Raw genomic sequence first — 16,391 nt, 5'->3', positions numbered from 1 at the left:
ATTTACGAACTAATTTTGAACGAATATTTTTTCACCCTTGTAAGGGGTGAAACGCACCCCCAGGGCAAAAGCACACAGAGGCCCAATATCATTTTTATTCTTTGACAATGTTATCTATGTGTCTGCCAAATTTCATGTCAATCCAAGCGGTGCTTTAAAATTTGGAGCAACAACCGTGATTTAATGTACTATAAGTTGCTAACCGTTGCTAAGGGCAACCGACACAATAAATCACATTCGTAAAGAAAAATGAATCTCCACTACACTTTAAAAATCATTTCTAATAAATTAATGTAATTTTCTTTTAAAATAGTTTTTATTTTAAGGTAATAAAGTTTTTCTTTAGTCAATGACTGAAATAATTTCTTAATTGTTATAAATAAAGTCGCTACGATTTGAGAAAACAAAAGCAATTATCGCGGCTTCAGTTCGTCGTAGAAAATTTTTATTTTGTTTTTAATCTTTACTTTGTCTTCAGCAACAATAACTTGCAAGTTAAAAACTCATAGGATGTATAGGGGCTGCTTCAGTTCTAAATGTTTATAACGAAATTTGCCCCCTTATTTTCAAACACGAAATAAGATGTTGAAAAATGTTTTACTTACGCATTTACTTACATCAGAATATGAAAATATAAGTCCTTAGAAAGAGAGTGGATCTAGGATTAACGCTCTACGTTGTTTTTCACAAAGTTATAGCCTGCGACATTTGACCCCTTGGGATAAACAATTTATAATATCTAAGCAACAAGTTTACCAATCGTGCTCTACAATTTTTTTTGTTTAGAATTGAAAGATCTTCATTTTAAAGCCCTAAAAATATATTTAAAATTATTTTTACAATAAATAATTCAATTGCAAAAAACGGCCATTTTGGACCTTCCGCAAGCTCTTTTGCAATAACATATTAACAAAATTAAACTTGCCATAGCTCAAACTGTAGGTTTTTTAATTTAGTACAATTTTCTATTTAAAAGTTTTTCTCTAAAATGAATATCCTAGGCTGCAAAATTTAAAATCTTTAAAAATTGCAAATTTAACAAATGAAAAACGTCATAAATAAAAAACCGCACAAAATTTTTGTTTACATTTTAGTAAAAGTTATTCCTACCATCGTCCATTAGAACACCTGATAAGTTTCAAAAATTCCTGAATTATATCACGTTTTTTCACCAACAGCCTGGGGTATTGGGACCGTGTAAGTTCGGAAAAGCGACACCTGGTTTCATAGCTAGGCAACTTTTTTCGCACTTTTAATTATATTGGCCAATCATATTGGTCCTGGTTGCTGGATAATTGTCAAGGCCGCAGCCAAAAAAAATTATGAGAAGAAAAAGTAAGATTTAGGTTATGTTATTAAAAGGTAAACAATTGTATGTAATAAATAAAATTAGTTATTAAAATGCAGTACTGCAAGTAAAATAATATTAATTAAATATACTTTTATATAATAATTGCATACCATATTAATATTGTGAGCAACATAATAATATAATTTTTCTTCTTCAATGACAGTAGGTATGAAATATACGTCAATTTGACAATTTCAATTGACAATATGAATTATGTAAGAAAGTTGCAAAATTTCTCCGCTATTCGCGCACGATCGTTTCTCGTATCCACTCCAAGTACTTGCACACTGCGAATATAATCAATTGTGGCTTAATCCCTTATAAACACAATATTTTTAACCATAATTTTTGTTAATATATCTATGAAAACCTACGATAAAAGTTTTTTTTAATGAAGTTACTCAGAAACTGGAAGTAATTTGTTTTAATCCCTACGTTATGCTTTTATACCTTGTACCAACCAATTATAATCTTTTCTCAAAATATTCTGCTCTTCTTCTTGAAACCTTACGGCGGTGGTTGTTGCATAACATCATCTAATTAAGGGCTTGCATTTATACTTAAAAAGATCTTCGTAAACGAGTCTCTTCACTAGAATATACTTAACAGGAAAGTCTAAAATTCTAGAAACAAAGTTGAAAAATAATTATTGTTACAATACATAAAATTTGCTTATAGTATTAATAAAAATGTTCTATGGAGCGCAACAAAAGAAACAAAAATTACAAACTTATACGAAATGTTATCATTTCATTTAAAATAATACATTTTTTTTATATTACATCTCATGAAATTATTAACATAGTGCAGTCGATATGTGAAACAATTGTGCATTTAATGATAGAAGTATATAATTTGAACCACATATACTACACATATTTTATATAAACGTTCAAATTTAGCTAGGAGGCCATCTCAGATTTTGACTTTTACAAAAATGGCGAGCATTCAAAATGGTGACTATACATATGTGACTTATATCACCATAACTTTTGAACAAGACGTCAGATTTTAACCAAATTTGGTAAATAGGTTCTCTTTTTGATGTATAAGATAGAGATCTTAAACCGGAAGAATCGGTTTACCAGAAGTTGTGTTTTTCTTGGTTTTTATATAAAAATATGTTGTTTTTTTTTTAATTCTTTCACCCTGTATGTATTAATTTTTCAAAAAGTTAATACCGCCATTGAAAAGGGCGTAAAAATATTTTTTAGGGAATATTTTGAACTTTTTAGTTAGGTTTAAGATTTAGCATTTAATAAATGCATGTAATAAAACGTATGTTCGCAATGGCATGTACCTATATGGGCGGCAGATTCATTTTGAATGCCCGCCATTTTTGTAAAAGACAAAATCTGAGATGGCGTCATATCTAAATTTGAATCTTTGTATGTGTAGTATATTATGTGGTCCAAATTATATGCTTCTACCATTAAATACATACTTAATAATTATAATATTTGCACGAATCTGCCGCACATAGGTACATGTGAAGATAAGTTATGCATTTATTACATGGTAATTAACATAACTAAAAAGTTCAAAATATTTCCTAAACGATATTTTTCGCTCTTTTCAATGCCGGTATCAGCTTTTTGAAAAAATAATATATACAGGGCGAAAGAATTAAGGAAAAACAACATATTTTTACATCAAAAATCAGGAAAAACACAACTTCTGGTTAACCGATTCTTCCGGTTCAGAAACTCAATCTTAAACATCAAAAAAAGAACCCATATACCAAATGTGGTTGAAGTCGGACTTTTCGTTTAAAAGTTATCGTGCTATTAGTCACATATGTATCGACGCCATTTTGAATGCCCGCCATTTTTGTAAAGGGCAAAGTCTGAGACGGCCTCGTATCTTAATTTGAACCTTTACATGTGTAGTATGTGTGATCCAAATTATATGCTTCTACCATTAAATGTATAATAATTCTTATAATATTTGCACGAATCTGCCACACTAACACACTAATAACGTAATAACATAACAGTTTGCAATTAAATGTTTTGTTTCAGAACATGTACAGTACTAGAATAAAGGAAGTTCATATTTTAAACTATCCCTCCGTTTTTGACAAACTATTGGCGATAGCTAAGTTGTTTATTAAACCAAAACTTTATGATAGGGTAAGCAAAACATTCCTTTAAGTAATACGGTATGCGGCAAAATAAACATAACTGAAATTCGTTTCCGAATGGTTTCCGAACGTCGTTATAGTTGAAAATCACGATAATGTTAGGTGCTTCAGAATGGTTCTGAGTTTTGAAGAAAAAATTGTATGGGCACTGGCGGATCTAGAGATTTGCCTTGGGAGGGGAAATTTGCCTTGGCGGGGGGAACTTCCAATAAAAAACTAACCAAAAGACATAAAAAATATAAACTAACATTACATAAATGACATAAATAATAAATTATAGGCATTAAGTTCCCTTAATTCTCCTTACTAGCGTGTTTATTGGGCTGAATTTGTCTTTCGGTGGTTTCGGTTTCATGTCAGCTAATATATTTTTATGTTCGGACAACTTTTTTTCTTTAATTTGGACCTTGTTAGGGGTGTAAATTTCCTCATTTTCCCTCCCCATAGATCCGCCACTTGCCAGAAGGCATCTTTAACATCTGTTTTATCGGCAACATGCGTCGTCGTAAATAATGTTTGCAAGGCTATATCATGTATATTCGATATACAAATAATCATAAACAGTTCAATATTCGATGAAGTAAACAAAGACAGACGTACTCACAATCATTTAATTATCACCTCGACGACCGGTTTCGATCTCTACTCTACAATATACAGATCATCCTCAGGTCAGCGTTACAAGGAATTAAATGCTACAATTAAAGAAAGTCAGAGCATCTTTAATTGTAGCATTTAATCACTTGTAACGCTGACCTGAAGATGTATATTGTAGAGATTGAAACTGGTCGTCGAAGTGATAATTAAATAATTGTGAGTACGTCTGTCTTTTTTTACTTCATTTAAAATGGACTCACATATTATGCAAGCCATTCAACATTTCAATATTCATTTCAGTACCTACTGTTTATTTTGCCGCATACTGTATATATTTAGGTATTTAGGTAAGCGGTAGGACCAAATGATATTCCTGGGGAAGTATGGAAAGCATTGGGAGAGACAGGAACAAGGTGGCTACGAGGTCTATTTAATAGAATTATATAAGTTGGACAACTGCCAGACGAATGGAGAAGCAGTATACTGGTACCTGTTTACAAACAGGGGATATGTATGAGGGAGTAACGACTCGTGATAGGACAGGTGTGGGAGAGACTGATAAATTTCATATGAAAGCAGGATTGCACCAAGGCTCTCTGTGCTTAGTCCGTATTTATTCTCATTAGTTTTGGACCAGATAACAGCGAAACTACAGGGTAACATTCCATGATGCTTAATGTATGCTGGTGATGTCGTGTTAGTAGGAAATAGTGAAAAAACTTAGAACAAAAACTGAAACAGTGGAGGCAGGCGCTGGAAAAACAGAGTATTTGGAATGTTCATTTAAAGATGGAGTTACTAGAAATAAAATGGTACTTTGGATGGTGAACTGATTGTAAAAAGCAATAGTTTTAGGTACCTGGGATCGGTATTACAGAGTAATGGAGAAATAGATGGAGATGCATGTAGTAGAATTAGGGCTGGATGGATGAAGTGGAAAGAAGCGAGTGGTGTGTTGTGTGACAGAAAAATTCCAATGAAGCTGAAGGGAAAATTCTATAAAACAGCCATAAGACCGGCTATGATGTACGGAACTGAATGTTGGGTAGTGAAAAAGAAAGAGGAACAACGAGTGCATGTGGCGGAAATGAGAATGCTTAGATGGATGAGTGAAGTGACAGAGAAGGATAAAATTAGAAATGAGTATATTAGGGGAAGTCTAGGTGTGGCACCAATTGATGCCAAAATGAGAGAGCTTAGGTTAAGATGGTTTGGTCATGTTCAACGTCGAGACGTTAATCACCCAATACGAACAATAGCTGAAGTGCAGATTCCTGGAAGGAGTAGGATAGGAAGACCACCTGGGGGAGACGATAAGGCAGGACATGTTGGTAAAGGGGATTGATATTGATATGATCCAAGATAGAATTGTGTGGAGAAATGCAATTGGAGAAGCCGACCCCGCATGCGGATAAGGCAAAGAGAATGATGACTGTATATTATAATTAAGTATTATATTATTATCTAGGTATTTATTGTATCTAAAACTAGTTTTCAAACAGTTTTAGCCCTTTAATTCTAAATTCTCTCAGTCGACACTTGCAAGGTATTTTTAGGAAACAACATCAAACAAGGGTGAAATGCTTACCTTACCCCTTAAATAACAAGTATGATTAGGAGCCCATTAGTCAAGGGTAATAAGGTTTTTTTCTATGACACTACAATAGCCAAGGTAATGAAGCGTTTTTTCGACAGGTAATACCCTTAATAACAAATTGTAACCATTTCTTACGTACGATCTGGCGACAATTTTTATTTATAAACAATTTAGTGTCAAAAAACGGCCTTTTTTCCTTTTTTTTTTTCAAATCAATGGAAAACAGAAAAACTTATGGAAAAGCTTTAAAATGACGTATTACAAATTTGATATACTTATTTATTGTTAATATAATTACGAAAAAAATGTCAAAATTGCAATAAAATTAATTTCGCATAACTATTGTAACAATGAGTGTACAGCTTTGAAATTTTTTTCAAATGAGGGTTCTTTGGTGATTAATATGTGACAATAATTTCAAAGCGATTCATTCAAATATTTAAATATTTAAATTGTTTACCTCAGAGAGCTTTTTTGCAATAACATGAGTAAAAAAAATGATTTTAGAACTATTCTACAGGTGTCAAATGAAAGAGCATGAGCTAAATTTTCCAATTGGTTTAAAAAAAGTGGATAAAAAATACATTTATTAGTAATAGATAATTATTCAAAAGTATCAAAATTTTTCCGTAGAAACTTTTTATTTTTTACATAATAAATTATATATATTTATTACAGTTTTTATCAATTATTATATACCTAATATTTTTTGGTAGTTGTGCACCTAAAACAGGGCAAAAAAAAGATTTTTTTTTTGAAAAAATTATTCAAAAATTTTATAAGGAAAAATTTACTATACTTTTGCATAATTATTTATTACTAATAAATGCATTTTTTATCCCCTTCTTAATTTGAAAATCTAGCTCGTGCTCTTTCATTTGACATCTGTAGAATGGTTGTAACATCATTTTTTCTGACATGTTATTGCCAAAAAAGCTCTGCGGGATAAACAATTTGAATAAAATTTAAACAACTGAATGAAGCGCTTTGGAATTTTTGTCACGTATTAAGCACTAAAGGACCCTCATTTGACAAAAATTTTAAAGTTGTACACTAATTTTTACAATAGTTACTGCAAAATTATTATTTTTGTAATTTCGAACGTTTTGTCGCAATTGTATTAACAATAAATGAGTATATCAAACTTTGTAATGCGCCATTTTAAAGCTTTTTTCACTCTTTCGAAGATGGGTGTACTAAAAAAACTACAAGTTTCAGCGTTTTCTATTGATTTGAAAAAAAGGGAAAAGGCCGTTTTTGACACTAAATTGTTTATAAATAAAAATGGTCGCCAGATCCTACGCAGGAAACAGTCACAATTTATTCTTATAGATATTACCTGTCGAAAAAACGCTTCAGTACCCTGGCCGTTGAAGTGTCACACGAACAGGGTATAATTTTGCCTTATTACCATGGCCTACATATACAAGAGTCAGAAATACGTCGTACAATATAGATTACAAATACAAATACAGATTAAAACACATTGGTGTATTATAGTGAAACCACTTCACAGTCAACGAGTAACGATCTGGTATGATGATAATATGGCTGGTCATGGAATTAATAGTATGTTCCTACTTATTTTGTTGAAAACGCAATCAAGACTTTACAAAATTTTTGCAGCGCAGGACATCCGTATATCAATGGATATCATAATTTCAACAGGAAGACGACCGTAGAGAGAGTTATAAGTTATACGATACTTAGGAATACTTTTCAAAAATTTAAAGCACAATCATTTTTCGTAGAATATACTTGTTTCCACTTAATTTTACATAAATTTACACAACCACTGTTTATGAATATATTAACCCTCAATTGATGACCTAGTAGCAGGGCAAAATTAAGGGGAAAAGATCCATATGTAGAAGAAGAATTTCCTGGCTGAGAAACTTTAAGAGAGTGGTATAGTTGCAGCTAAGTAGATCTTTTCGGAGCAGCCGCCAATAAGATACAGACAGCTGTGATGATAGCCACCTCCGATAGGAGAAGGAAATACAAGAAATAGAAGGTGACGAAGTGCCATTCGATACACCAAAGAAGTGTGGTGTTTTTTTGCAAAATTTTTTTGTGTTGGAACAAAAATGTTATATTTTTTCAGTATTACTTTTTGTATAGAAATGGCCAGTGTAATAAAAAATAAATTAGCATGGTAATAAAATGTAGGAGGAGATTGTAATGCAGTGGTGTGCCAAACTAGATGCTGATTCTGAAGATGACAACCGAAAATGTTAAAGATGAGATAGATAGTGAACAAAGTACTTTAAAATTGGAAGAAAATATACAAGAACCAGTTACCAAAGAGAAAAATAATAGCAGACGTGGTGAACCAATAATTGGACAGTTCAAATAACGTTGGTAGTGCGTTTTATGGAAAATAATTGCTTTAAATGGTCGATATATCCGGTGCAGAGAAAAAGCATGAAAACTCAGCAACTGATTCGGAGAGGGGTTTATTAGGCCTTTAATTCCCTATTTTAGGGCCCATGTGATGGAAAAAATACTAAACAATACAGGGTGTCCCGAAAAGAATGGTCATAAATTATACCACAGATCCTGGGGTCAAAAATATGTTGATTAAACCTCACTTACCTATATACAATAGTGCACACAAAAAAAGTTACAACCCTTTGAAGTTACAAAATGAAAATCGATTTTTTTTCATATATCGAAAACCCTTCGAGATTTTTCATTGAAAATGGACATGTGGCATTCTTATGGCAGCAAAATCTTAAACAAAAATTAAAGTGAAATTTGTGCACCCCATAAAAATTTTAAGGGGGTTTTGTTCCTTTAAACCCCCCCAAACTTTTGTGTACGTTCCAATTAAATTAATATTGTGACACCATTAGTTAAACAAAATGTTTTTAAAACTTTTTTGCCTCAGTACTTTTTTGATAAGCCAGTGTTTATAGACCTATTTTGAATATTTGTCGAATCCACCACATATTTGTGTATGGTTAAGTACGATTATAGAGACCTGTTAATAATCTGAAAATGTATTTATAATTTACATTTTTAGGTATATTTTGAAAAAGAAGCCATATCTCGATAAAAGCTGATTTGTCAAAAAAATATTAAGAGGCAAAATAGTTTCAAAAACACTGTGTTTAACTAATGGTACCACAATAGTAGTGTAATTGGAACGTACACAAACATTTGGAGAGTTTAAAGGAACAAAACACCCATAAAATTTTTATGTAAATATATTAAAAAAGAAGTCGTATCTCGATAAAAACTGGCTTATTCAAAAAATACTAAGAGTCAAAAAAGTTTTAAAAACGTTGTGTTTAACTAATGGTACCACAATAATGAATTTATTGAAACGCATACAAAAGTTTGGGGGGTTTATGGGAACAAAACCCCCATAAAATTATTATGGGGTGGAAAAACTTCACTATAATTTTGTTTTAAGATGTTACTGCCATAAAAATGATACATGTCAATTTTCAATAAAAAATCTCTAATAGTTTTCGACATACTGAAAAAAATCGATTTTCATTTTGTAACTTCAAAGGGCTGTAACTTTTTTTGTGAGTACATTTGTACTAAGGTAAGTTAGGTTCAATCGAACTATTTTTGACCGCAGAATGTGTGGTATAATTTATGACCAATCTTTTCGGGACCCTGTATAATAGGGAAGTTAATGAAAGTTTTACTTATGGAAAAAATAAAACAAGGTTAGAACTTTTTATAATTTCACTAAGAAATGTATAACAAACAGTATATTAAAAAGTTCTACTCCAAAAGTGAATGCTTAATTTTTTATTAAACAAATGAACTGTGAAACTAGTGTTTTTTAACTACGGACCTACAAAACTTACGCCTATTCCACGGAATTTTTGCCACGCTCAACAGGCTGAAAGTTAAATGCAATTCATAGATCTCCCCTAGCCATCTCTACCTCCTCTAGCATTCGTATGGTTTGCAAATTATAAAAACCGCCAAGGTATTGCCAGAAAATTGGTCTTAAAAAACGTTTTATTTTAATAATATTTTAATATTTTTTTAAATTTTATTTTAGTAAAACTTTCTCTGGTATTTTTTTAAGTTGAGACTTTAATACTTTTTTATGTTTTAGCTTAAACTCCATTCCTCATTTGAAAGTTTTTTAAACTATGTTCCTTTAGAAGTTTTGCCAAAGGATTATGGTGGTGAAGAGAAATCAATGGATGAATTAGAAAGTATGTATAGTCAATGTTAAGTAGTAAGTTAACAATATACGATACGCTGATGACACGCTAATAGAAACAGATATCCTATAGCCCAGTAAATGAACGGGAAATACGGCGAGACCATGTAATTTTCAGGGGCAACTCCGAATTGCATGAAAATTTGGATTTAGGTTCTACTTACCCTCCACTTCAAAGTTGAAATTGTGCCGTTGGTTGCTTTTACTTGGAGGGGTGACAGTCACCCCTTCTCGGGGGTAAAAAACCATAGGTTCAAGATAAGACCGGAAATGGATAAATTAACTGATTTTAAGCATTTTTTGTTCTATAGAGTTTTTTACGTTAGTCAATACTTTTTGAGATATTTGCGATTGAAAACGTTTATTTTTCGACAAAAAAACTACGTTTTCAGACGGTTATTCGCAAATAACTCAAAAAGTAAATATCTGACCGAAAAAAATATCCTTAGCAAAAGCGTAGCATATAAAAAACTGAAAAAAACGGTGTATCAGTAAAGTCTATCAATCGAGTTAAAACAAAGTTGTAGCTCATTAAAAGTACGTTCTTATTCGTGTAACTCTAAATCGAATATTTCAAGGTGAAATCACCGAAAAATTAAGCACTTTAAATATTAAGCACAAAATCAATTTAAACTTTTTTAAAGTGTTTATAAAAAGCTTTATTTTAATTGTTCACAAAAGTCTCTAGCATTAAAAATAAGCGAGTTACGGTCAAAATAAAGTTGGCCCTCTTTTTTTTTGGTAAAAAATCATGAAAATCTCCCCGTGGTCTCTCCAAATGAAATTAATCGCTATCGCTTTACAAACAATTTACTTAATTATCTATCTTTTATATGATCTGTCAGTCTCGCCGCTTTAAAGTGCTTATTTTTGAAAGGGTTATAGTCGAAAAAGCTTGAACAGGCCACTATCCACGAGTTTATGCAAATTTTCAACAGCCATATCTTAAATAATTTTTGTCTCACGAAAAAAAACAAAATGAAGCATCATATTTACAATAGCAAAACCTACATTTTTATTCTTTAAGATTTTTCTTATCGCTAATACTTTTTAAGTTACTTTAAAAAAAGGAAATTTTTCAAAAATTTTTAGAAAAATTTTTTTTACTATAAAACCAATTTTTTTCAAAAATAAGCACTTTAAACTAATCAAATTTACAGATCATATAAACAATACACATACAGTTAAAATAAATGGTAAAGCGGTAACGATCAATTTTATTTAGGGTGCTAAATAGAAGGAGGTTTTCACGATTTTTTTTTTACCAAAAAAAGGCGCCAAATTTTTCCAGCGTAACTCGTTTATTTTTGATGATAAACATTTTTGTAAAAAACAAATATAAAAAGCTTTTTTAGATACTTTAAAAATATAAATAAGCTTTTCCCGAAAAGTGCTTAATTTTTCGGTGATTTCGCGTTGAATTATTCGATTTGGAATTAGACGAATAAGAACGTATTTTTCATGAGCTACAACTTTGCTGTTTCTCAATTTATAGACTTTACTGATACACCGTTTTTTTTTTGTTTTCTTATAAGGTACACTTTTACTAAGAATATTTTTTCCCTAAAATATTTACTTTTTGAGTTATTGGCGAAAAACTGTCTGAAAACGTAGTTTTTTTGTCGAAATATCAATATTTTCCATCGCGAATAATTCAAAAAGTATTAACTTACGTAAAAAACTTTATAGAACGAAAGTTGCTTATAATCTGTCAATTTATCCATTTCCGGGCTTGTTTTTAACACGCGTTTTTCACCCCCCGAGAAGGGGTGACTGTCACCCCCCCCCCCCCAAGTAAAAGCAACCAACGGCACAAATTCAACTTTGAAGTGGAGTGTAAGTGGAACCTAAATCTAAATTTTCATGCAATTCGGAGTTGCCCCTGAAAATTACACTCCAAAACGGTCATTTATTGGGCTACTAGCAAATTTACAGTATTTGATGGAAAACATAAACACTCATACCAATAAGTATGGTCTAGAACTGAACATCAAAAAGACTAAATTCATGATTGTAACAAAGAAGCTATACACCAATATGAATTTAACCATAAATAATCAGCCAGTTGAAAGAGTTACATCCTACAAATATTTAGGGGTTTGGTTTACTGATACTAATGACCAGACAAGAGAAATCAAGAGGCGAATAGAGATAGCGAGACAATCGTTTGTCAAAATGAAAAAGTTCCTATGCAGCCGGGACATAAATATAAACTTAACAACAAGAATGTTAAGGTGCTATGTTTTCTCCGTTCTGCTGTACGGCATGGAAGCTTGAACACTGAAAAAGATAAACATCAAAAACATTGAGGCATTCGAGGTGTGGTGCTACAGGAGAATGTGGAAAATACCATGGACAGAAAGAGTAACAAATCAAGATGTTTTGCTGAAGATGGGGGAAGGAATGCGAAGTCATAAAAACCATACAAACGAAAAACCTGGAATATCTAGGCCACATAATGAGATGAGAAAGTACTCTCTGCTAAGACTTATAATCCAAGGAAAATCTCTGGAAAGAAAAATGTGGGACGTAGGAGGATTTCCTGGTTGCGAAATTTAAGGGAGTGGTATGGGTGCAGTTCAATACGGTGGTTCAGAGCTGCAGCCAAAAAAGTTAAGATTGCTGTGATGGTAGCCAACCTCCGATAGGAGACGGTACTGCAAGAAGAAGATAGTAATGTGTATACACATGTATTATCGTATATTATGTTTCCGTTATATTGTAGTATACTTACATATAAACTCATTTTAAACTTTTTTGCTAGAACTATCGAGAATTCGACAATTGACGCTCCAATTTTATTATGTATTAACTGTAACTAGCATTCTAGTATTTACTCCGCTATTAAAGAATAGGTTAGTGATCTATTTCCTGACTTTGTTTCCATAATTGCTTTGTTTCGTGTAATGATACGATCTGAAAGTTATATTTTAAAGATTCAAGTATCATTTGTTTCAATTTTCCTTCATTGTAGATTTTTCTCTTATATTCCATATTACCATCTGTATTACTTCATTTGATTTTATTGTTTTCTCTTGTGTATCACCTTTTTCCCCTTCATTTCTTTTCCTTCGCCGTGTCGGCTTTGTAATATTATCGTCCTGTCCTTTATATTTTATTAATTTTTTGACTTATTATTGCTTCACCGTTCCATCTCTATACTTTATCCATCATTCAATTTTCCCTTGTTTACTGCTAGACATGGATCTCCCTATAATTTTCCATCTGTTTCGATCTTCTGCCTCATGCATCCAATTCTTACGACAACGTTTTAGATCATCAGTCCAACGTGATGGTGGACGACCTCTGCTTCGGTAGACCTCATCTCTTGGTCTCCATTCCAGTGTCCGCTTTGTCCATCTGTTATCTGTCATTTGGCCCATGTTACCTACCCAGTTCCAGTTCAGTGTTGCTATTCTCTCTACTGCATCAGTCACTCCTGATATTTGTCGTAGTGGGCGGTTTGGGATCTTCTCTCGTGGTGAAACGCCCAACATAGCACGCTCCATCGCCCTTTGAGACAAACGGATCTTTTGTACTGTTCTGCTTCTCATGGTCAAAGCTTCCACTCTGTAGGTCAACACTGGCAAAAGAAACTGAATAAAGGATTTTCTTTAAAGACACATAGGTATGTCAGACGATTTGAAAATATGAGTTCAGTTTGCCGAAGGCTGCCCAGGTTAGTCTTATACGACGGAGAAGCTCAACGGTTTGGTTATCTTTTCCTATGCAAATCGGATGACATATGTATTTATAAAGCGTCGTTTAAACACAACGATAAGTCACAGCAACTAGTTGTGATGACAAGTTGAAACGCTGTTTAGACGCTGCGATTCAATGCGATACCACCTTCAACCCAACTCCAACTTTGATAAGTTGTGGGATGCACCGTTTACACACAATGATAAGTTGCAACAACTCGATTGACCTTGATAAGTTGTTTGATTTATCGCTGTGTTTAAACGACCCTTAAGCCACTACCTGGTCTATGGATCTTGTTCCTACGCATATCTCTTCGCTTACTACTGATGAAAATTTGTCATCATCTGGGTTTTAGCTACATTTATTTTCAATCCGAAGCGAAGAAAGATAGAGCTGATTTAAAAGTTTTTGGGCTCATCTACCCTTTAATATATTAGCACAACATCATCTGCAAACCTCAAACGGCTAAACGTTTATGTTTATGCCCCTGTCAGTCAGTTTTGCCCTTTTAAATTTATATTCCAAAAGCGTAGTGAACAGTTTCGGTTATATGGTGTTCTCCTGACGTACTCCATTTCATACTTCACTATCTACAATTAACTTTTGTCATCCTATAAGTACATTATTAGTCCAGAGAAATAAGGTTTTTCTCGTGACACATCCCCCTCCAGGCCGAAACCAAATTTTTTGAGTAGTATGGACATCTATATTATTAACCTATATGTTTCCTGCAGCCGATTTTGATGATATACATAGTTATAAACAAATGAAGATCGAAAAACGGTAAATTATCGCTTTTTTCGTCTATTACCAGAAAGTTAAGCACTTTAAACAAATTTGAGAGTAAGAAACTCATAAATCGTATAAAAAACTTCAATATGGCATTCGCTGAATATGTCCAACCTTATTGGTTGCTTAGAAAATTGCAAAATAAATCATAAATATTGAGTTTTTATAAATATTCGTAACTTAGGTAAAAATTAACTTAGAACCTTCTTATTACACCGAATGCTGGGACTTCTAGTGCTTAAATTATATTTTAATTTTCAAAGCAATTGGTCAAATAGTTTAAAAGTTATTTAATTTATTTTTCCCAAATTTATTTTTTTTTGCAACACTATAAGTCAGAAAATTATGAGGTTAAAATAATAGGTACTTCGGAGAGTTTATGAAAGAAGAACATTTATACTATTACCTTAATTAAAAATAAATGACAAAAAATAATTTTAAACAGTGTAAAATTATTTTGCAAAAACATGTCCATTTTTTGCTTACTTATAAACAATTAGAATAACTTTTTAACCGTTACCCGTAGAAAAATTATTTTTTCATATTTAGAAAGACTGAATTTTTATACACATTTAGAAAGAAAAACAACTGTTCTAGGACATTTAGGGACAAAGTTAGCCCCCCCCCCCATTTTTTTAATTCACATGTTTTTGCAAAATTATTTTGCAATATCTATAATTATTTTTTGTCATTTTTTTTTTAATTAAATTAATACTGTAAATTTTCTTCTTTCATAAACTATCCAAAAAATATTACTGTAACTTCATCATTTTCTGACTTACAGTGTTGCAAAAAAAATTAATTTTGGATAAACAAATTAAATAACTTTTAAACTATTTGACCAAATGCTTTGGAGTTTAGGGTGTAATTTAAGCACCATAAGTCTCAGCATTCCATGTAATAAGAAGGTTTTAAGTTAATTTTTACATAAGTTATGAATATTTATAAAAACTCAAAATTTATGATTTATTTGGCAATTTTCTAAGTAACCAAGGATAGACATATTCAGCGAACGCCATATTGAAGATTTTTATACGGTTTATGAGTTTATTACTCTCAAATTTGTTTAAAATGCCCAATTTTTTAGTAAGAGACGAAAAAAGCGAAAATTTACCGTTTTTTGACCTTCATTTGTTTATAACTATGTATACCATCAAAATCGGCTGCAGGAAACATATAGGTTATTATTATAGATGACCATATTACTCGAAAAATTTGGTTTCAGCCTGGAGGGGGATGTGTCACCAACACGATATTTTTTTTCCCTATTTCTCTGAACTATATTAATATTCTATACGTTTTTATATTTTAAATTAAGTTCTAACCTCAAATTGCGTTAATGATGTTAAAAACGGAGAACATCTTTTTTCATTGTGATTTTTAGATAAAAAAAAACGTTATAATCTAAAGAATCCGAAAAACCAGTTTTTTATATGAACTTTTTCTCTTTTAGAAATGTTAAAACTGAAATTGATAGAATATGGAGACCGTTTTGATAAATTGGATACTTTAAGAGTTAATGAATCCCTTCGCCCCACTGCCATAGATTGCCAAGAAAACTTTGGAGTTCACGGCACATTTAGACAGATGAATATCGACTGAGTTATATATTACAAAAATTTGAGTTTACGCAGATAGTTTTATTCGTTTTAAGCAAATAAATATAATTTATTAGGTTTTTGATAAACTGCTCCCAAATTTTTTATTCCTATCCCTTTGCAACTTTTACCTTTTGAGTAATTTATTTTTTAATAAAATAAACGAGATGGACAAATATTATAGCGCCAAAACTAGTATGAGAAGAAATACGTATTCGAATGTTAAGAGCTGGAACTAAATGGATTAAATTATCTAAATACCTTGGTTAAAAAGAGATTCCTATTTAGGGATGGCGGTTGTTGACAAATACCGGTTTTCGGTTACACCGGTATTATTACCTACGGTTTAACCTGGCAGTTAAATAACCGGTAAAAAAAACCGGTTCCTCCAAAAACCGATGTTCGGTTTTTTTAGTCAT

General features: G+C 31.9%; 1 protein-coding gene across 1 annotated transcript in view; it reads left to right on the top strand.

Annotated features, from left to right (window-relative positions):
* The window catches only part of LOC114325192 (alpha-tocopherol transfer protein-like), a 41,467-nt gene extending 25,491 nt beyond the window's left edge, over nt 1–15,976 (top strand). Inside the window, exons 4-6 of the mRNA XM_050652132.1 lie at nt 3,373–3,483; nt 9,773–9,875; nt 15,828–15,976. Of these exons, the coding sequence (XP_050508089.1) occupies nt 3,373–3,483; nt 9,773–9,875; nt 15,828–15,976 (363 nt within the window). The remainder of the gene's footprint in view (nt 1–3,372; nt 3,484–9,772; nt 9,876–15,827) is intronic.
* The last annotated feature ends 415 nt before the right edge of the window (nt 15,977–16,391 follow it).

The sequence above is a fragment of the Diabrotica virgifera genome, chromosome 5 (assembly GCF_917563875.1).
Source record: "Diabrotica virgifera virgifera chromosome 5, PGI_DIABVI_V3a".
Lineage (NCBI taxonomy): Eukaryota > Metazoa > Arthropoda > Insecta > Coleoptera > Chrysomelidae > Diabrotica > Diabrotica virgifera.
Note: the sequence above shows the minus strand (reverse complement) of the source record. Positions and strands in the feature narration are given on the sequence as shown.